This window comes from Magallana gigas, chromosome 1 (genome assembly GCF_963853765.1).
Source record: "Magallana gigas chromosome 1, xbMagGiga1.1, whole genome shotgun sequence".
NCBI classification, from domain to species: Eukaryota; Metazoa; Mollusca; class Bivalvia; order Ostreida; family Ostreidae; genus Magallana; species Magallana gigas.
The window spans coordinates 33,068,119-33,091,083 of NC_088853.1; the positions used below are offsets into that span (position 1 = coordinate 33,068,119).

Here is a 22,965-nt window from a genome sequence, read left to right on the forward strand (position 1 = left end):
TTAACGATATTTTGTTCAGTGAAATATTTCTTTACTAGAAGTCTTACCAGGATACCTTCTCTTCTACAAAACTGGCGTCTAATTACATGTCCTACATGTATCTTAAAAGCACTGATGACTTTTACCGTTTTGTCTTTCTAAAATATTGCAAATTCTCCTGTGAAAGGATCTAAACAAAAAAACAAAACAAAACAACAATCCAATATATTGAACAAGGATTGTAAAAACATTTTTTAAAAACCCCGCTATAATAAATTGTCAAGCTAAATGCATGTAAAAGAATGATCAGTTAATTAGACCAGATATTTGTTCTTCAAAATCTTGAATACAATATTATTTCTATGCTCTGAATATAATCTGGAAAACCAAACAATTATTTATTGGAAACACCACCCTCTCACCCCGAAAAGAAATTTAAGGATTCGCGCATGAGCATTAGTCTAGAAATATTAGTGTATAGACTATCCTTAGAAATTTAAACATAGAGGTTGTCAAAAACACACCAAATTTTTTTTTTTAATTTTTTTTCAGCCTCAAGGTGTATTAGAATGTATTTCCATATCGCCCTAGTGTTGCTGCTCGTTACACGCGCTTTCGGTTCCGGTAAGTAGATAGATACATGTAAAAAATGCAAACAGTTTGCGCAAATACATTGTGCCTGCATTTAATTTATCGTTAAGGACGACGGACCGTACAAGATTGTGCACCTCTGCGCAGAAATCCGCGCATATGCTATAAATATGACTGTCGTAAATACGTACATCAGAATAAAAGAAAATAATAAAATTAAAATTTTCATTCTACTGAACATAATTTGTGATGCTGAAATATTTTTAGAGGAGAAAAATCAAGAAAAAAATTAGTCCGAATTTTCTGTGTTTGCGACAAGTCCGTTATATTTCCCTGGTTTATAAAATTCTAAAATGCCCAAAAGGCAGTTTATAGTGTTATTATATGGTAGATATTGAATTTATATCTTAACTTAACAATAGTTATGTATATACATGTTAGCAGTTAATGTAACGTCAGGCAATAATTACTTTTGTCCTTTTCAATCATTTTTCTGAAGAAAAAAGAACCATGCAGTGAACTTTAAAACAGCTCTTCAAAAAATTTAAGTCGATGACCTACATTTTTTTCTGTTCATCGGTAAGGTAATTGACCACTTAATATTACAATTTAATTAGAGTAAAAAATCTATTGCGGAATTTTTAAAATATCAGTTTTTATACAACACCACATAAATTTCACATTACTTTCTATTATATCTGAAGATAAGCGTACCCAAACACTGATTTTTTTGGGTACTATAATGTCTTTTGATTTATTTATTTTCTTGTGATAAAATAATTATATTTATTGAAACGCCCACAGTAAAATAAGGAAGTCGATGATGATGTAATTGTTGCATTGATTTTCACTCGACATTAACTGATTAACATTATATCAAAATTTGAATAAACAAGATATCTGTGAGCCAATGCTCACTAGTGATACCCCCGCTCTGATGTGAATATGCAAAATAAGCAAAGTCGACATTTAACAGAAAGCTGGCATCCGATTGGTACAGAAATATATCCCACAATATGGCATGCCTAAACAAATAGTGTGTTAAAATTTCAAGCATCTGCGATAAATAGCTGCTGAGAAATCTTTGAGGAAAATTGGTTTGAAAATTTTGGCTAAAATAAACAAAGTACTCATTAAACAGGAAGTTGACGTCCGATTGATACAAAAATATATCCCACAATATGGCATGCCAAAACAAATAGTGTGTTAAAATTTCAAGCATCTGCGATAAATAGTTGCTGAGAAATCTTTGACGGAAATTTGTTTGAAAATTTTGGCTAAAAATAAACAAAGTACTCATTTAACAGGAAGTTGACGTCCGATTGGTACAAAAATACATCCCACGATATAGCATGCTTATACAAATACTGTGTAAAAATTTCAAGCATCTGCGATAAACAGTTGCTGAGAATTCTTTGACAAAAATTTGTTTGAAAATATTTGCTTAAAATAAACAAAGTCGTCATTTAACAGGAAGTTGACATCTGATTAGTACAAAAATATATCCCACAATATGGCATGCCAAAACAAATTGTGTGTTAAAATTTCAAGCATCTGCGATAAATAGCTGCCGAGAAATCTTTGACGGAAATTTGTTTGAAAATTTTGGCTAAAAATAAACAAAGTACTCATTAAACAGGAAGTTGACGTCCAATTGGTACAAAAATAAATCCCACGATATAGCATGCTTATACAAATACTGTGTAAAAATTTCAAGCATCTGCGATAAACAGTTGCTGAGAATTCTTTGACAAATATTTGTTTGAAAATTTTTGCTAAAAATAAACAAAGTCGTCATTTAACAGGAATTTGACGTCTGATTGTTACAAAAATATATCCCACGATATGGCATGCCTATACAAATATTGTGTAAAAATTTCAAGCATCTGCGATAGATAGTTGCTGAGAAATCTTTGACGAAAATTTGTTTGAAAATTTTAGTTAAAAAATAAGCAAAGTCGTCATTTAACAGGAAGTTGACGTCCGATTGGTACAAAAATATATCCCACGATATGGCATGCCTTAACAAACACTGTGTAAAAATTTCAAGCATCTGCGATAAATAGTTGCTGAGATTAATTCGACAGAAATTTTTGTTACGGACGGACAGACAGACAGACGGACAGACAGACAGACGGACGGACAGACAGACAGACACACAAGGGTAAAACAGTATACCCCCTCTCCTTCGGAGCGGGGGTATAAAAATTTATTGTGGAAATGAACTGGGTCCGCCTCCTTAAGCTCAACAATTTAAAAAAAAATGATGAAAAATGAATTATGTGTACCATAAACTAAGACAAAAATAAACTAACAAAACGAAAATACATCTTGTTTATCATTATATTTAAAGTTAGTTTGTCTTAAACATGTTACTACAAATGTATTTATTGCTGTCTCACATTTTGAGAGTAATTATATTAGTAACGATATTAATTCAAGACAGAATGAGTCTTGGTTTATAAGCCAAAACATCTGACGGCACATTTAATTAAGAGTTATTGTTTTTAGAGTCCGCCATGTGTCCATTATAATACGCTTTTTCTTAAAAGAAAATATAGCACTTGGTAAACCAACCTGGCAAGAACATCCCTGGCCTGATCCTAGATACTATAGTGGAGATAATGCAGTGGATGGTTTATACAATGATCGGTCACTCCCTGGAGGTCAATGTTCAGTGTCAGCAATCAATCAATATACAGCTACATGGAGAGTAGACCTGGGGAATGTGTTCAGTATCAGCCATATCAACATCTACTATAGAACTGATAATCAGCCAAGTATGAATAAATCATTATATAGGGAAAAAACATATGTGTATTAATCATCAGTTCAAAATATCTATTTAGTGGCATTTATAAGTTTAAACCATAATATAAGTCTATACATTATTGTTATGTTGTGTTTATTCTAGATAATTTTTTCGAACGCGCATATCATTTTTTTTTAGTTTATGATTACAGGTGGAAGTATTTTACCTGTCGCTTTTTATGTTAACTTCTCATTTTAACCTTACTATATTTTATTTTAATTTCAAATATTAAATAGAAACTGTATCCATTTGTGCATGGGTAATAATCAAACAAGAACGTATTTTGTAAAAGAAAATGTGTGTAAAGGGTTTAAACAATCTCAAACATATATCTAAAAAGCATAAAAAAATAAATATTTACAAGTAACTGCCTTTTTTCGTATATGAACGTACATATGATTCAGCTACAATGAAACAAAGTAATATCAAATACATAGCCGGTTCTGATGAATATATTAACAATTTCATAATGTAAAAACTTTTTTCAAGAAGTTCAAAACGAAAATGCCAGAAGGATGGCTGGATTTTATTTGTACGTTTCCAATACAACTTTAAAGGAAACCGGCCATCTCTGTTTCCATGAAAATCAAACAAAACAAGAAATGATATTGGAGGACATTACAATCAACTGTTGTGTTTCTGGACGCTACGTCATCTACTACAATGAACGTAAACAGAATGTTGAGTACCCTGTTTTCTATTCAAAGTATGCCTACAACGATTTGTGTGAAGTAGAGGTTTATGGTGAGTTTAATGCATGGGAAATATTGTTTTATTAATAACATGAATACGTCAATTTTTTTTTTAAAATCATCACCTTTATAACCGCTTATTTGACAGGAACTGAAGAACATAATTTTTGTTTATATTCTGCTTCTGTGTTTTAGGCTGCAATGTGTCTATAAAAAACGGAGAAATCTTTAAAAATAGATGTCCAAAAAACTGTCATGAGGGACACTGTGACATTAACACAGGTCACTGCCTCAAATGTATTCTCGGATTACAGGGACCACTTTGTGACCAGGGTAAGTAAACGGGGTTGAGGCATTTTCTCCTACAGTTAGATACAGCAGTCATTATTCAGTCATTTATCCTTTTGTATGCAATAAAATCGGGACGAACTGTTTAACAGTATAACTGGACGTTCAAACAGATACCATGCAAGGGATAATGTAATGAATAAGATGACATTATATACATTATATAGGCATTCGGACATTGCATTTGTACTTCGGGATACAATAATTAATTTACGCAACTTTAACATTGTGCCGATCATAAATTTGTCTAATCTCTAAGCATAAACAAAAGTGAAATAGATACTAATATTTCACATTTTGTTAACTTATACCGAGTACTTAAGTTTTTACAGGTTAGGAGATGTTTTCTAACATGTTGCATTTCATCAGTTTAAAGTTTAATTATTAACCTGGTTAAAAAGTATGCATATCAACGACATGCATATGGAATTAGACATCAATAAAAAGGTAAAATAGCTTACATTTTATTTATTTAACTAGTTCTACCATTATATCACATTTCCTTTGAACCAGTATCTTTAAAAGCTGTCCCATTGCAAGGCAACTCCTAAATTATTTTCTTTAAACAAAAAATGCAGTAAAACTACGAACAGTGTTACGGGTCCTCCACAACACTCGAAAACTTTGTAATACAAGTCCGATTGTTATATTCCTTCAAGATATGAAATTCAAGCATGCATTTGACTTGAAATTTTTGTTGAAAAAATGTGAACGTTTTGGAAAAAAAATAACTTTTTAAATATGTGTTGCTTTCATAAAAAGAAATAAACAAAAGCCCCTTCGATATTCGATCTCGGGCCCTGGGGCCTGTTTCATCAAAGGTCGTACGCCCAGGCGTAGTTCTACGCCGGTGTAAGTTCGGGACAACCGCGCTATTTTGCGTTTCATCAAAGGGCGTATCTTTACGACGGACTAAAGTTAAGCCAAAATTCTACGTCTACTCATGGGTAGGCGTAAGTTCCAAACGTAAACAAAAGACATGGCGACTTTGCTCTTGCTCCGGAGACGTTATAAACATTCTCTAAGGAGGGTGAGGGTTTTTAGAGACCGCACAAACGTACTCGAAAGCTTAGATGACGTGGACCTTATTGAGAGGTACCGCTTTCCAAGACATGTCATCGTTGACATTATAAACAGCGTTGATCCCATTGTTGGGAGGTCCACGAGGAGAACTAATGCAGTTCCAACTTATACACAGGTATAAGAGCACTTCATCCTGTGATAAAAATACATGAATTATTAAACAAACACAAAAGTATTCATTCATGTATGTGTGTTATAAAACTTTAATTCAAATTTCAAATGGTATTATTTAACATTTTTTTTAATTATTACATACATAATTTATATGATAAATAACTATATGCTGTTTTTATATTATATATTTATATTATACAAGGTGCTTGTGACACTAAGATTTTTATTCAGAGGTAGGGGACTTGCATGGCATTTCTCGTGCATCAGTTAGCACAATTGTTCATGAAGGTACGTGTAGTCAGTTTTATACTTTGGAAAAATAGTGATAATAAAACAACCGCAAAATATAATCCTTTAAAATGTGTTTGCTTCTTTTTTTTCTTTTTAAGTTATGATATGATATTAAGGAGAGAGAGAGAGAGAGAGAGAGAGAGAGAGAGAGAGAGAGAGAGATTCACAAAGGTTTATGATGATTTATTGTACATATATAAATAAAGTTATTACAGATGACATTTTATTAGTACACATGTATATATACATTTTAGTTTGTGGGGCCATCAATTCGACGATGGAGAACATCATGTTCCCTAATGATGCATATACTTTACGTTCTTTAAAAGCTGATTTCTTTAAGATAGCGCATTCTCCCACTTGTGCAGGGGCTATTGACGGGACCCTTATACCAATCAAAGGGATGAGTGGGTTGGCAGAACCTGCATTTATTTGCAGGAAAAATTTCTGCGCCTTGAACATCCAGGCTGTGGCTGACCCAAATATGCGGTAATTGAAATATATTTTTTGAAATAAATAATTGAACAATCTAATAATGTACATGTGATCGAGATGTTGTCTAGAGATAGTGTTAACAATGAGTTCAAATTAAAAGTTATTTTCGTAAATGTAAAAATCTTCTATGATTTTATTCAAAGATTTCTCCACATCAACACATGTTTTCCCGGAGCCAGCAACGACGCGTATGTGCTCCGGTCTTCTGGCGTCCCAGCAATCATGGAAACATTGCCAGAAGGGGGGATGGTTACTTGGGGATTCAGGTTACCCCCTGAAAGAATGGTTACTTACACCATTTTTGTCACCAAGTAACCCCCAAGAAGAAAAGTACAATGAAGCTCTATCAAAGACGAGAATAGTTGTTGAGAGGGCATTCGGAGTTTTAAAATCCAGATTTCGGTATTTTTTTTTTTACTTCTAACTCGTATGTAGACATTTTAATTTGAAATACATACGAACTTATTTATTGCTGAAATGATATACTTTCCACAAATTCTTTTAAAAGTGTTTGCATTCAAGTGGTGGGGGACTTCGGTTTTCACCGCAAAGATGCTCCAAAGTCATTGAAACATGTTTCAGACTGCACAACACAGCGATCATTGCGAAAGTTCCCCTCCGACAACAAGGGCCTGTTCAAAACATTAACCGTAATGATGTCGTTATTGCAAATGTACAGGGAACAGCGCAGCAACTGAGGATACGTGTGGCTGGCTTGTTATGACATTTGACCTGAATAAGACAGTTTATATTAATTTTGTTATTTATGAAATAAACTATTTTAATATTTATTATGAATATCCATCAACTAAAATGCATGTATAAAGTTTTCTTAAACAAAAATTTATATTGTATATAATCAAAATCTGTAAATGAATGCAAAGTATAATTATTTTTTACAACAACATAAATTTAACACCTCATGGTATTGATATTGTATTTTTATTTTTTGCAGTTTATTTCGCTTTTGCATGGAGATAACACTTCCCAACTCCAAAACAAGTTATTGAGTTATAATGATTTTAAACATTTGGGAACTCCTATGTCTGTAATATACGTATGAATGATATGATACCGACACTTGTCGAATGTTTAATTACAGAACACCCCCCCCCCCCCAAAAAAAAAGGCAGGTGTTCACAACCATAATTTATTCTTTTTGTGGTCCTATCTATTCTTTTTGTCCAACGCAGACGCTATGCGCTCAAGAGCACCAGCTTTCCTCTCTTCGATCTCGAGTCTTCTCTCTTCAATGCTAGCTCTGAATCTTTTTATTTGAATCAGTTCATCCATCTCTGAGCCTTGTTGGTATAAATCCTCTCTACCTGTGCGAAAAAATAATAATCTCGGATGTAAAATATTTTCTTGCAGAAAAAAACGTTAAAAATATGAAAATGTGTCCTACCCTTCTTTCTAGTTCTTCTCCTTTTCATCGTTGCCTCGGTATTTTTTTCTCTTCATGAACATTTTCTGGTACACCAGCGTCGGCGTTCTCATCAGGAAGTTCAACTTCAGTGACTTCAAAATTTAATTTTTGTTAAAAATTCAGTTCAATGAACTTTAAATCTTATTTGAATATTTAATACGAAAAAAATGAAAATACTACAACTATGCTATTATCTTTAAATAACATTTGATAAAATAAATAAATACCTACCAACAAATGACAACTGTGGATCCAAACTCTTGGCTGAGAGAGATGCTAGATTAAAAGCAATAACTTATGCTTTAAATTTGTATGTGTTACCCAATTCGTATGTAATACTGGTATCCTTTTTTTTTGCATTCCTAAAAGGCACCAAATCATAAATCAAATCATAACTGTACCTGTTTCGCGAGCCCTTCCTGTGTCAACCCCACCCTCTATTCTATGAATAAGTTCTTCGGGAATCTTTGCTAAAACCTGTAATTAAATAAACTATAACAAATATAATATGTTCATTTATTAATTTAAATAACTACCATGTTTAATTCAGAAGGAAAAGGCAAAACATCTAAATCAAATTTATTTTCATACATCAAGTTCCCATGGCTTAAAATAGACCTCGGTTGGTGGGCCCCTCCTGTTGTCGTTGACTGCTTTTTTCGCATCGCTTCCTTCTTCTTTACATTTGTGCGTGCGTCTTTCCATTTCTTCTTTACCTCGTCCACTTCCCTTCTTCAGCAAGTTAATGAAGCAGCGTTGATTCTATGAGAAAGTTATTAATAACAGTTATTTTTACGAAAATGTGAAGCCAAAAAATTTGGAAGTGTGTTTTTGTGCGCGGGGGTGGGGGGGGGGTGAACAAATTACTGCTTTTCACAACAGTGAGGTTTCTCTCGTATTCTAGTATAGTATAGTTGACCAATTGCAATTGTAAATGATAAGTGTAGTGTAAAAATGAATTGATCGACAAAAAATAAATTACATTTTTCCTCACCACTAACCAGAATTGAATAGTCTATAATCATAGCAAACAAGCGCGGATCCATGAATATTTGACGACGGGGCATTAAAAAGCAAAGTATAATATTTTTTTCGAAGGCGGTATTATTTCCCTTTTAATTTTTGTGTGTAATTTAACACTTTAAAACTCTTAAAACTACTCATTTTAACTACTTACAGCTTTGTAATGTTCTCCCACACAGCTTTTTTTCTTTTCAGCGGTTATTGATGAAGAAAATTTTCCAAACAGAATTTCTTCATTCTCTCGAATTGATGAGGAAAGTATCTGCATTTCATCTTCTGTCCAATTTGGCTTCCTTTTTTTGTTTGTAGAAGAGCTAGATTCGTCCATGTTTACAGTCGCAGAAAAAAGCAGCAGACGTTCAAAAACACGAAATTAATTCAAGTTAATTTCGGCTAAACGGTAATATACATGCTATGTGCGTTTCAAATCCGATTGGAAGGAAAACAATTCATGTATATTAAACTAGTTAGTGATTACTGATGAGATGTATATTTGTGTAATTTTTTCTATTTATCTACTATACTGATCTATTATCTCTCTCTCTCTCTTTTCTTTTTTTCTCTCTCTCTCTTTCTCTCTCTCTCTCTCTCTCCTTTACCTTCTTTTTCAACACAACTGTTTCATATCGGAAAAAGAGAGGTTTGAAGAGTCAGCAGAAAGTTCATGCTCCGCTGAGTCGTTTCGGCAGTTTTCTTGTTCAATGTTCAAGATAGTGCATCATTACGCATTTAGTTTCCTATTGGAGTGTAAATTATTTTTTTAAATGGGTCACTTTATTTTTTGAGTAATTGAAAGAAAACACATTTGTCTTAAATTGCTATAGGTAAACAAATATACAATTAAACCATTAAAGAGAGAATCTTAATTGAACACAGTCCACTTTAATTATGCACAGAGATTGTTTAAATTTTATATAACTTTTCTTAAAACATTTTAATCTAATGTTGAATTTATAAGAATATTGATTTAATCCAAGGAGTAATAACCAATTTCATTGACGTGCCTCTATAAAAAAAAGGTAATCTGATTAATTAATCTTTATTTCATGTATATCATAACTTCATACTCTTTTACATATCAAAACATTAAAAACACGCCCTCTTACTATTATTAGGAAAACTTTTGCGCATGTTCAGTAAGGCGTTGTCAAGGACTTACGCCGTATATTAAGTCCTATTATTTACATCCACAGTTACGCTGCTTAGTGAAACGCAAAATACGCCGGAGTAAGTTTTGGCGTAAGTCTCGGAAGTAGACTGAAATTAGGTCCAAAACTTACGACCTTTGATGAAACGGGTCCCTGCAGGTTAGTAGAACGATGTCGCACCCACTGCGCTACTGAAATAAATACCCAATTGTGATTACTTAAAGAGTTACACTGTGACATAGCTGAAACAAATTTTATATGAAGATGCAGCAACGAAAGGAAATTCATGACACACACGATGAAACGATAGACTTTAGTAAAATGTTAAGCAAGCAGTCCTTGAGCACATAATGAGGCACTCATAGGTTTGGGCAACTGGCAGCTTTAATTTACTATGATATTTATTGTACTAATTTTCAAGTGCATGTATGACTGTAATACGTAAGACAATTTATTATTTACCAATGTGTTAACGTTTCCGCAGTAATCTGAGACTGTCGATGATTACTCTTTATCAACCTGCCCAAATGCAATGTGCAAGATTTCAAATGATAGATTATTATTTATTTTGTGAATTATTTTAAAAATGTTTGTTACACAAGACATGACTTATTTTTGTATACAGTGTAGCTTGCTTTTTTAAATCACTTTAAGAAAAGGGTTCAAGAATTGTCAATTTTACAATATAAGAGGAGGGGATCAGAAGATAAATGAAAAAGGAAAGTAATATTGGCTTCTTTGAGTACAATAGGGTGCCCTTTGGCCTTTTCAACAGCCCGTCCACTTACCAAAGACTTCTGGAATACTGTCTTAGAGAATTGAACCTTAACATCTGTTTTATTTTTCTTCATGACATTATCATCTTCTCAGGAACATATGAAGAACACCTAGATAGACTTCAACAAGTATTTGATAAATTAAGGACATCGGGGTTGAAGCTTTCTCCTAAGAAGTGTGCTTTCTTTTAAAAAAAGGTCAGGTATGTAGGTAATATACTAGTACTTTCTAAGCAAGGTATGGAGACAGACCCAGAGAAGACAAACATAATTCTCAACTGGCTCAGACCTACAACTCCGGAGGAAGTTAGGACATTTTAAGGTTATATCGGTAATTACCGCAAATTCCTCAGAAACTTCAGCAAGATAGCAAAACCTTTATCAGAGTCAATGCCAATACTAATAGAGTAAACACTCAAGCAAGAAACGAGGAAATTACGGGAAATGGGGAGGAACAGAATGCTTTTTGACAGACTGAAAGGAGCATTAGCAACTCCATCAACACTTTGCTATGCAGATTACACCAGATTGCTCTGGGGAAAGTTTTGTATCAGACACAAGGAGATGTGAAGACAGTGGTGAGCTACGCCGGTAGGAGCTTCATTAAAGCAGCACAAAACTACTTTGCCCACAAACTTGAATTCTTTTGACTGAAATGGGCAGCATGCAACAAATTTAAGGATTATTTACTAGTGAGTAAGACTAAAGTCTTGAAGGATAATAACCGACTTAGAAGTAAGACTCTGCAGGTCAGCGTTGGTTGGCTTCTTTAGCTAATTTTGATTTAGATATTCAATACAGACCTGGCTATAAGAACAACGATGCAGATGGACTCTCAGAATAACTGAACCTACTAATGTTGTTTTCTATTTCAGATGACTGTTTAAAAGCATTATGTCAATATATCCAGTAAAAAATTCCTTTTGTAGAAAATTTATCTTCATGAAGGAGTTAAAGTTCTTGTTAAGGTTGTTGTATTCGATTGTAAGCAAAATATTGCTGTATTGAGACAGACCCAGTGGAGACAAACATAATTCTCAACATAATTCTCAACTGGCTCATATCTTCAACTCCGGAGGAAGGTAGGACATGTTTAGGTTTTATCGGTAATTACCGCAAATTCCACAGAAACTTCAGCAAGATAGCAAAACCTTTATCAGAGTCAATGCCCATACTAACAGAGAGTAAAATCTCAAGCAAGAAAAGAGGAATTGTCTGAAAATGGAGAGGACTAGAATGCTTTTTCACAGACGTAAGGCGACATTAGCAACTCCACCTAAACTTGGCTATGCAGGTTACACCAGATTGCTCTGGGAAAAGTGTTGTATCAGACACAAGGTGATGTGAATACAGTTGTGAGCTACGCCAGCAGGAGCTTTACTAAAGCAGCACAAAACTACTTTGCCCACAAACTTGAATTCCTAGGACAGGGATGGACAGCATGCGACACAGAACAAGGGACGTTATTTGCCGAAATGTGCCGTGTTTCAAATATGCGCAACACCAAACATTTTTAAAAGCCTTGAATTTATCAAATCCAATGGCATATGACTTATATATGCGACTTAAACATATATATCATGAAATTTATGTTAAAAACTAAAATCGAAATTTTAAACACGACGCCATGCATATTTACGGGAGAAATAAGTCTACCTGTGTTGTAAAATATACCGGTATCTGTGCATGGCTTTCGGGCTTGTGAACCACAGATAACAAGTTTAAATTTGCATGCGTTTCATTTCATTTTCATTGAACTTTTGAAATTATAAGTGTTTAAATACAAAATTGTATATATTTTCGCCTATATGACTTACATGTATTTACATGTAAGTCATATAGGCGAAAGAAGATTAGAAAAGATGCAATGTGGCATAATGCATCAGAAGTATTTACTTCTGATGCATTATGCCACATTGCATCTTTTCTAATCAAGAAAATATCTGTTGATTTTGAAAAACTATTCCAAGGTGTAGTGAGTCAGTCACATGTAAATACAAGTACCTTACGGATTCCATTGGTTATTCACTAAAGTACAGGAAGCAAAAGCTTTCATAATCTTTCTGATAACAGGTCTTAATTTTAAATGCATGAACAGTGAACTCGAAGAAGGTAGAGGGAAACGGGGAGGGGGGTCTTCGACTCTCTGAAAATGTGATAAGCAATCTCAATTAAAAAATATCATTTGATGAAAAAGAAATGGAAATGGGAATGATTGGACTGGACTTGAAAGATGTTAAAAACAAATTGGATCTGCTCATGTTTCACAATATTGTTCGCACCCAAATCTACACTAAGAGAGAGAGAGAGAGAGAGAGAGAGAGAGAGAGAGACGCGCTTTACACGTGTAGTTTTCTGCTTGAACAACGTAGTATGTAAAAAATCAACATTCACACATAGAGTGTGTAAGAATCATATTATACATTAAAAACACTATAAAATACTTTATTTTCAAACATATCAATTTATATTTTCTTCGGACTTGAAAAACTTTATCACGGAAAGAGCACGTGGTGCAGCTCGGGGCTGATTTGATTGACAGGTGTAGTACGTGGACGGAAACTGCTTTGTAGGATTCTATTACAATGTGTATTACTTTAAACGATAACATATTAGTGAATTACAAATGAAATCTCTCTCTTTCAGTTTCTTCAAAATGATGTTTGAACAAAATGTTTAAAGTGTCCGATAGAGATAAAGTCAAAAATATTAAGATCACGGAAGAAACTTTATTTAAATGTTTAAACTGTCTGATAAAGATGAAGTGGAATTTTTTAAGACAAGATCATGGAAGGAACTATATCTAAGTGTTTAAAAAGTCTGATAAACCTTAATACAAGATCATGAAAGGAACTTCATTTAACCTTTAAAGTGTCTTATAAAGATTAAGTCAAAAACTTTAAGACAAAATCACGGAAGGGACTTTATATACCGATCCACTGATTCTACGATTTATTTACAAAAACTAATATACCACATGCACAGTGTAGGAACGGAAGTGCACAGTTATGGGCAGTGCTGGTTGTCGAAGCAAATAAACAAATAGAAGAGGTACATGTAGCTCTGCGAACAGTCGAAGATTTTAATCAAACGAATTGATAAATGGGTGTAAAATAAAAACTTCCTCTAACAATTCAATACGTTATGGTAATAAACTGGCACAAATATAAACAGTTGTATTCCTTTTGCAACATGATTTTCAATGAACTTTTTGACAATCAATATCTAAGGTCACATTCCAAAATTGAAATGATTATTTTGTACGAAATACAATCATTAATATATTGCGACTGAATAGGGGTCCTGGGGAGGTAGATGTATACTTTAAGAGAATAATCTGATAATTTGATATCGATGCAAATAGAATTAGAAAAAATCCTCAGATTATCATGAGTTGTCATTATTTCATACTGTACGCGTAACGCAATTTTAAGCATATATTTAGAATTTTACTGTATGCGTAGTTCTATAATTAAGCATTGGTTTGTAATGTTAAGTTAACTCAATAGAATGACCATTGTATGAATGAACTCTTCACTTCTAAAAATTTCAATGATGAAAACAAATATGTTTGCTGCAGTATTATGTAATTAAAAGTTTTTTAATCAACATTGCACATCCTTTTACATAGCTTGCTATATGTACACGAGTGCTATTTTGAAAACAACTATATAGGTTTTGTCAATTCTCTCTCTCTCTCTCTCTTTCTCTCTCTCATGGGACTCAGATAGTGATTCATGCATGTAATGATTAAGTAAAATTATGTTGTAAGGAACGATATGAATATAAAAAAAGTAAGAATTTACACAGATATGAAGAGAGTATTTCAACAAAGATTTTAGTTCGATATATCTTAAGTTTTCCTGGCTTTTTTAACGATTTTGATATTTTACATGGGAGGAAAAGGTCAAACACGACGCCAATACAAAACTTGAAAGTCACTGCCCCCAAGTGGATATCTCTTAAGATATTTAGTGAGCAGTTCCTGTATTAGGAAAAACAGGGAAGAGTTAAATTCAAAAATAGAAACATATACTTGGGAAAATCACAAAAATACTAAGAAGATCAGTTTATTTTCACACTCATAAAGTATACACTAAGGAAATTATATGGGTATTCCAATTTAATTGCAACATGCTAAATTTGCCTTAATTCTAGTGAGAAAAAAACATCTTATATCTTGAAGGGGTGGGGTGGCGGTGGGCTTTCGACTTGAATTAATGAACATATGCCAAAGGCCAAGGACACACGTAAAGTTTCTCATTTCAATATTTTTGAGAATGTGCACGAGAGTTTAGGAAAATTCACTATTTGAAATATTTTTGAAATTTCAAATATGAGGACCACGTTAGCGAAACAACGTTGTTTCAATGTGCACGAGAGTTTAAGAAAATTCACTATTTGAAATATTTTTGAAATTTCAAATATGAGGACCACGTTAGCGAAACAACGTGAACTACTTTGCTGCGCGATGAAGAAATGGGGATTGAATATATAATGCTTGTTGCAAAATTCAAGGCAGCAACTGTTGAACTTTTTAACTTCTACTAGACAGACATATTTTTTGTTTATAGCCGCTTACAAAATTTGGTCGCTCTCTGATGCTTTGCTGACTTTAAAAGCACGAGAGAGAGAGAGCGAGCGAGCGAGAGAGAGAGAGAGAGAGAGAGAGAGAGATTTTCAGTCTTTACTACACAATATGCATAAAGACACAGCAAAAGAGCCCGGCTTTCAGTACTTCAGTACTTTGATTAATCTTAAGTAACGTCAATTGATATTTTAGAGCAAGACTTTTCCTATTCATCTTTAAGATTCGAAATACATGTGTTAATTTTGATGCATTTGGCATAAAAATTTGGTTACTTTAGATAAAAAAGGAATTACTATATGAATTATCTAAATAGTTACTTGCTAATTAAAATAAAACAATTTAAGAAATGAATATTCCCACAGCTAAGCATACAGAAAAATCTCTCACATGAAAATGCGAAGAAGCTATTTTATCACAAATAGTACATGTATTTTCAATCGATTGCATAGAATAACAATAACCCCCTTCATCTTTCTCTCTCTCTCTCTCTTTCATAAATTCTAGCCTTTATCATGCGGGTTATGATTAATTAAAGTGTTATCTTTTTCTTTTCTTTTTTTTACATAAACAAGCTTTTAATTAACTGTAAATTACCTGAATTCTCAAGCAGAATATATACTTCGACCATACTTAATGTTTTTCCATAAGTGTGCATTTAAGAATAAAATTTGATGTCATAACACCAAGTTTTATTTTTAAATATTCAATTGTAGAAAGATACTAATATAATACTTAAGACTTTGGGGTCACCGGAACCCACCACCCTTATATTCGAGCGTTTATAATCAAATGTTCAGCCAAACAATGCATTTCACCTTACGTATACTTAGACATGTCTATGATCTCGATGTTTTAATTTGAAATAAATAATAATTAAGATCGTAAGGTAGGTGATGTTCCATGGTAACTTTTCTTTGATATTCAAATAGACGTTTGAGATATTTCTTCTCGTGATTACCGGTATACTTAAAGTAATAAAACTATTTACAATCTTTAAAGGTTTGTAGATTTAAGACCTACAGTCATCAAACCCCTCTGTCTTGTAGAAATCCAAGAAACATATCCTTTAATTGTTTTTCTTTTGAATGACTGTAAATTAATCAGTTTAAAAATCAAGTTCAATGGGACAATGTAAATTAATGAAGTTTTAATAAAAGATAACTATATATATACCAGCTTATATTATAATAACAATGGAAGATTCGTTAAAACACTAGTTAGTATAACCAATTACTTAAAGTTGGGTATATGGGTGACTGGTCATATTTGAACACATGGACAGCGTAACCAAAATGTTTTTTTTCTGAGTTTTTTTTAGTGACATCATTGAACACACACGTTTTCTTCATATTGCACCATTGAAATCAATATAATGTAGAGAAATCCCACAAGTTAAAAACAAGATAATTACTAATAAGACTCGCAAGTTGTACATGTTCTTTGCCAGAAGGAGTATGATTTAACTTTATTTTGGACAATTTGGTTTAGGGCTAGGGGGGGGGGGGGGGTGCGACCTCCTTTACTCCGCCACTGATTTACCGCTTATTCTATAAAATGTTTCCCTTTCCAAGTTTTGTGGCATGCAACATTAATGATAATTGATTTATAAGTAAGTAATAGAAAGTGTTAGACTTTAATGCATCCCCCATCCTTTGTAATGTTTAGATCTAACCTACATTTTCACTATAATCAAAAAAGGGATCCAGCGAGTGCATGTACATCTGATTGAAATTGATTAATAACGATACATGTACATTGATTTCTCTGTTTTAAATGATGGGGTGTATGGGTGGTATTTGACTAACACAAATTCTTAAAAAGTCGAGCTATTCAACGATAGTATTTTGCTCGTAGATTAATAAGTATATGTACATTAACTAATGAAGCAAACTATTTAAAAGTTATTTTGATAATCTTGGTTGCAGTTCGCCCTTACTCTTAATTTAACCTCCAATATATCTAGAAATGTTATTGATATAAGGATAAACACTTTCCATTTTAATTCATATACATGTACATATGATTAAATAATAGCATGTAATACAGCAACGTTACAATATGAACAATATTGTATGTTTGCACTGCATTTTATTTAGATTAAATGTCTTGAGTACGACTTTTGAGAAAGCTTCAAAGCTTACTCAGAAAATCGCCGTTATGTACTCAGCTGGAGGACGAGTATGAGTATGAACAAGTTTTATAACCTCGATACCTTGAGTACGAGTACGATTTCGAGCACGGAGTACGATTTGGAGTACGCGATCGTACTCAAGAAAGTTTTATAACCTCGGGCCTGTTTTTTTTTAATTGGAGGGACAAAACTGGGTGTGTATAGTAAGCCCAAAACAAACAAAGAAATGCTTTTTCTGGTGATTTATGCACGATATGAAGGTGACAACATTGCAAAAAAAAAATGAATATAAATAATATAACACGCCCTAGCAGATAATGTACTTTTTCTGCGTTGTTCGCTACCGTCATAACCCGCATGGATAATCAATGAAAGTGTTTTGTTGTTTCTATTTACATCCTCCTTTTAACAGATTAATGAATTAATCGTAAAGAGTAGGCAAAATTAACTAATACATTATTAATGTACATCAATACGTTAAATAAACAGAACGGGTAAATCATCTTAAATGGGAGGTTGAGTCTGACATCATAGTGATGCTTTCGTGCAGTCCAGATTTTTCCTAGCTAAGTCGATTAATGTTTCGACCAATTGATAAACGCAACGTGTATATTTCAGTCCTGTCAGTTTCAACAGAGCTATGAATTCCAATTAATTTTCTTTAGAACTAGAGGGAATCATACTTGGTTGATGTGATTCTTTGGGTTAAAGAAGTTAACCCAATGTACTACTTAATAAAAACACCATTTCACGTTCCTATCGGCTGTGTTTTTGTCAAAAAGAACGTTCGACTTGTCAATAAAAACAAATTCCTCACTTCTTATTATTTTCTTCAATAAACAGGATGTGACTCAAATCATTATGGATCTTCCTGTTCTCTGGAATGCAACCGTAACTGTGAAAATAGTACTTGTAATGACACTACTGGTTTGTGTACTTTGGGATGTAAAACGGGGTTCTTTGGAGACAAATGTGACCGACAATGTACGTGTTGTCCGTCAGGGTGTGATCGATTAACAGGACGATGTAACGGAGACTGTCCAGTAGGCAAGTTCTGGGTATTCTGTGACAAAGCTTGTAACCAAGGTTGTAAAGTATATCTAAGAGATGTCCTTGAAATTTGAGTTACAGTAAAGAAATTTTACTTAAATATGGTTTAATATATGTTGTTAGTTTTTTTTATTTTTACAGGTAAACAATCACCGGTGCCAAACACAGAAAATAGGTCCAGGTTGTATGTAGTGATTACAGTCCTTTGCATCAGTCTGCTCCTCAACATTTTTACAATAACCCGGTATGTTATTATTTATTTACATGATTACAGACTATAATGTGTAAGCATATTATCTAGAATTTGAATTTAATTTAAAACCAACCAAGTGTTTCTTTTTTAAATGATACATTCTGAACAGTACGCGATGAAATGAAAGAAACACATCATTATTAGTTATATGTTAATTCAGCTTAACAAAGTAAAATTTAGTATTTTATGTACTTGCATACATGTACATAGAGCGTCTTGTTCCTAAAATTGTTTATTCATTGCCTCATTCTTCATAATTTGATTGAGTTGTACATCAATATAAATTAAAACCAATCAGTTTAATAAAAAGAAAATGAAAAATATATTTATCAAACCAAACATTAAACATTAAACATTTAAAATGGAATAAACTAAAAAAAAATCAATAAGGTCCGCATAGGAAAGATTAAATACACTTGATGATACCCCGCGCAAGCGCGGGAATTAACATTTTACACATTTATATGAAATAATGTTTAATATGTTAAACCATATTTTTTGGTTCATTTAATGTACATAGTTTGTCCGATTTTTTCCTTAACTTATTCTTAAAAATTGAAATAAAAAAAAAACTGCAATGTTGGATATTTAGAGGAGTGGGCAGGGATGACAAATCTAAACTGAAATGGATTATATATACATATACGTGGCTTTAATTATAATTGTTGCATCTGACTAAAAAAAATAAAAAATAAGAATGTTATGTTCATTTCAAACCAGTAAATTGGTATTTAGTGCATTTCAGTAAAATTTCTATTACTGTCTCAAATAAGTATTTCAGATAAAAGACTGTTTTGGAAAACAACATAAAGAGTCGGGGCACCCTAATTAAACTTAACCGTTGTATGCATACATCATTTATCCATATAGACGTAGAATCTGTTCATTAAATAATGTTTACAAACTAATGTCTAAGTTTTACTACCAATATGTCATGATATGAAAATGTATGAAATTAAAGCAAGCTATGTTATGCATATTTATTGGCATTATTTAAACCAAACTTGTCAGATTCAAAGTATCTGTCCGATGGTTACCTCACCCTACACACTCCGCCATGATGTTATTTAGTCAACCCGTTTCTTTCCACCCCGTTCTGAAAAGTTCTTTCCATCAATACTAAAATAGCATTAATTGTTCCATTCAATTTATTAACTTTTTGTATTAGTCAAAGTCCGATCCAAGGTATCTGCCCGCGATGCATGATGAACTCGTCCTACACTTTTCGTTAATTAGTCAATCCGCTTTCTTGGTTACCCCGTTGTGGAAAGTTCTATCCCATTCTCTCATCAGAGGTCGTGCTTCGCAAGCCTATGAGTATCAAAACTAAAACCATCCACTGAAGAAAGGAATCGACTCATTTTATTTATTCAACATTTGTCAAATCTTAGCTTCTATGTATTTTCTAAATAGGCTCACTATAAATATATTCACTTTTTATGTATTAATTCAATATTTTTTCACTGCAAGTATATATTTTGATCGAGACTATCCCTGACTTGGATCCGACAAAGCGTGTCTACCACCTTACTCTCATTTTTGCTATTTCGGGCTTATTTCTCGAAAATGAAAGTAAATTTTTAATTAATTTCACAGTTATATCTTATCAGTTAAAATTCAGTTATACCTTACGGACATCATCTCATGATCACATGTGTTGAAATACTAAAGGTGTAAGCAGTTACTTTGGAGCAGGCGTTTTGTAGTTTATTTGCAAAATGCCTTAATTTATAAGTATAGATATGAATACACTATAGGCAAAACAGTCATTTACCGCTCAATTATGAAACGTAACTTTAATGTTGCAGGATTTTTAGAAACAAAGCATGCAAGAGACATGATGTTAATCAAGAGGAAAAGAAGGACACTGATACCATTTCCACCCCTGGGATTTATGATACAGCGGAAGAAAACGCCGGATACCAAGAATTGGGTCAACTCAGCGGACCATCTAACTACGATCATCTCCAAGGGCCATCAACTAATAAATAGACAATACATGTAAATGTAGTAGTTATGAAACTGAGATTTCGTATGTTTTATGCAAAATCGCATCGATAGATGTGGTAATTAATTTAAATTGTCATTTATTGTATATATGTCGTAACCTTTATGAATTGTATCCCAATAAACTTTGTATGCACATTTATTTTCTTTCTTTTTGGGTTTATGATAAGAAACCGTAGCAAGAAAAAATAGTTTGAATGTAATGTTTTTCTTTTGTTATTTTTGTTTTCAATATATTTTATATTTTATACAAATCATATCATATAGGCCATCCATATTCTTCCTAGAGTGAACAAAACCCATAAATTATCATTTCTAATTATCTTTTTTTTTTTTTGGGGGGGGGGGTTCTTGTCATTTGTTATCTGATATAACTATACAAGTACACTTTTATACATGAAATTGTCAAATTATTGCTTTAATTGCTGTGTTTATATATCAACAGCTGAAGCTGATATACAATGTAAAACACTTATTGATGCGTTACATTTTTGGTGTATATATATATATATATATATATATAAATATAAATATATATATATATATATATATATATATATATATATATATATATATATATATATAGTTATACAAGAGCCGTGTTGTGGGATATTTCATGTATCTCAGACTCACGTTGTGGGATCCTTAAGTGGTTTATGGTTCATCTATATTTTGACCCATAAACCATGTAGTCCAAAATTCAAAGGAAGGTTGAAAATGATATTATTAACATAAACAAAAACTGTTTTTTTGACCCACACGGATATATCAAAAAATGTCCCACAACTCAAAATCTATTTTTAGAACATCGCGTCAAAGTTCCTCGCTTTGAACATTTTGTCTATCTATAAACATCCAGCGGGGTGTCCCACAAAACGGTTTTGTGATGCACGCAATGCATTGTTGGATAACAATGGCGGAGTACAGCAGTAACCTAGGTAAATACTAAGTATATTTTCTTATTAGCAGTAAGTAACATGGCATATTTATAAAAAAAAAATGACGAGGAAGCAAAGACTATCGAACTAAAAGTACAATTAAGAAAAAAATGGCGGACGCTCTTAGGCTGAAACGTCAAACGGCTGCCTTTTGACCATGCACCGATTCGGAATGCAAGTGTCATTCTTCAGCTGTACAGTGCATGGGGTACAAGTCTGCGATTTCAGAAAACTTATCTTAAGCGGTTAGATTACTTTTTTGATCGTTTCCATACATACAAATGTATTCTTTACAGGTACAAGTACCCCCTCCCCCCCCCCCCTCAATCCTGGGACTTGTTGAACATTTCTTCCTTAAATTATATTTATTATGCACTAATTTGCACTTCCCTGCCATGTATACAAACTGGTGTTCACTGGGGGATAGTAACTTAACCTGGATGCATGAATACGGTAGCACATGCAACCCTGTGTCTTTGTTGTTGATCGAGTCTAAAGTAGTATATAATACTGTATATGAAATAGTTCACCGGAGATTTCATTTCACCCGCTAATGTTACGGTCCATCTATCGTCAGTGTAATTAAATGTATTCCTCAAGATTTGGATATATCCTACCGTATTGCTTAAACAATATGTGCTTAATCATGATAATCATTCCCACCTCTGTGTGACTTTTTTATTGTGTTTATAACGGGTCAACCTCTCGAAGACTGCGGGTATGAATAGCACGTGCCGAGAGTTCAACTGTGTATAAACAACGTAGGCCTTACCCAGACTGGTTTCAGAGACACCTGGTTTAGATTTCATCGAGAGTTTTATTTTGAATCTACAGAAAAAAAACTTGTAGATGTTTTCTATTATAAAAGTAAATCAGCTTTTTATTTCTACCGGACGATATTTTTCCTCCCTTAATTACCCTTTGTACGGTTCTCATTTTACTTTAACCATGCAAAATCGATTTCTTGTTTATCGTAAGCACACGATCAAAATGCATGACAGCATGTAATAATGATCGATAGAAAGATGATTCAGTCTTAGCGATCGAAGTTAGAAATGTTAGAAGAAATAAATCTATTCACATTTAATTTGTTTATGATAAATTACTAAAGTATATTAATAAAAATCCATATGATTTTTACACAGAAATTCAAGCAGTATTATAGTAAACACTCATGATTTTATGATTGCATAAATTTGTGCAAAATTTCATATCAA

At 32.9% G+C, this 22,965-nt stretch overlaps 1 protein-coding gene across 2 annotated transcripts; it reads left to right on the forward strand.

Moving 5' to 3' along the window:
• Positions 1 to 473: 473 nt before the first annotated feature.
• Positions 474 to 21,041, forward strand: LOC105323209 (uncharacterized). 2 transcript variants are annotated; one of them, XM_066066300.1, is made up of 7 exons: positions 474 to 603; positions 3,123 to 3,350; positions 3,872 to 4,126; positions 4,270 to 4,407; positions 18,344 to 18,547; positions 18,692 to 18,794; positions 20,612 to 21,041. In XM_066066300.1, exons 1-7 carry the CDS (start codon positions 549 to 551, stop codon positions 20,793 to 20,795), a joined length of 1,167 nt encoding a protein of 388 aa, XP_065922372.1. In that variant the 5' UTR covers positions 474 to 548; the 3' UTR covers positions 20,796 to 21,041. The 2 variants fall into 2 exon arrangements, with proteins under 2 accessions (XP_065922372.1, XP_065922373.1); XM_066066301.1 differs by lacking the exons at positions 18,344 to 18,547; positions 18,692 to 18,794; positions 20,612 to 21,041 and adding exons at positions 6,549 to 6,807; positions 6,914 to 7,439.
• The last annotated feature ends 1,924 nt before the right edge of the window (positions 21,042 to 22,965 follow it).

Coding starts and splice junctions, on each gene's coding strand:
- LOC105323209 (XM_066066300.1), top strand. CDS start 549: ATGTATTTCCATATCGCCCTAGTGTTGCTGCTCGTTACACGCGCTTTC. Junction 3,351..3,871: donor TAGAACTGATAATCAGCCAA/GTATGAATAAAT, acceptor ACTTTTTTCAAG/AAGTTCAAAACGAAAATGCC. Junction 4,127..4,269: donor GTGTGAAGTAGAGGTTTATG/GTGAGTTTAATG, acceptor TCTGTGTTTTAG/GCTGCAATGTGTCTATAAAA.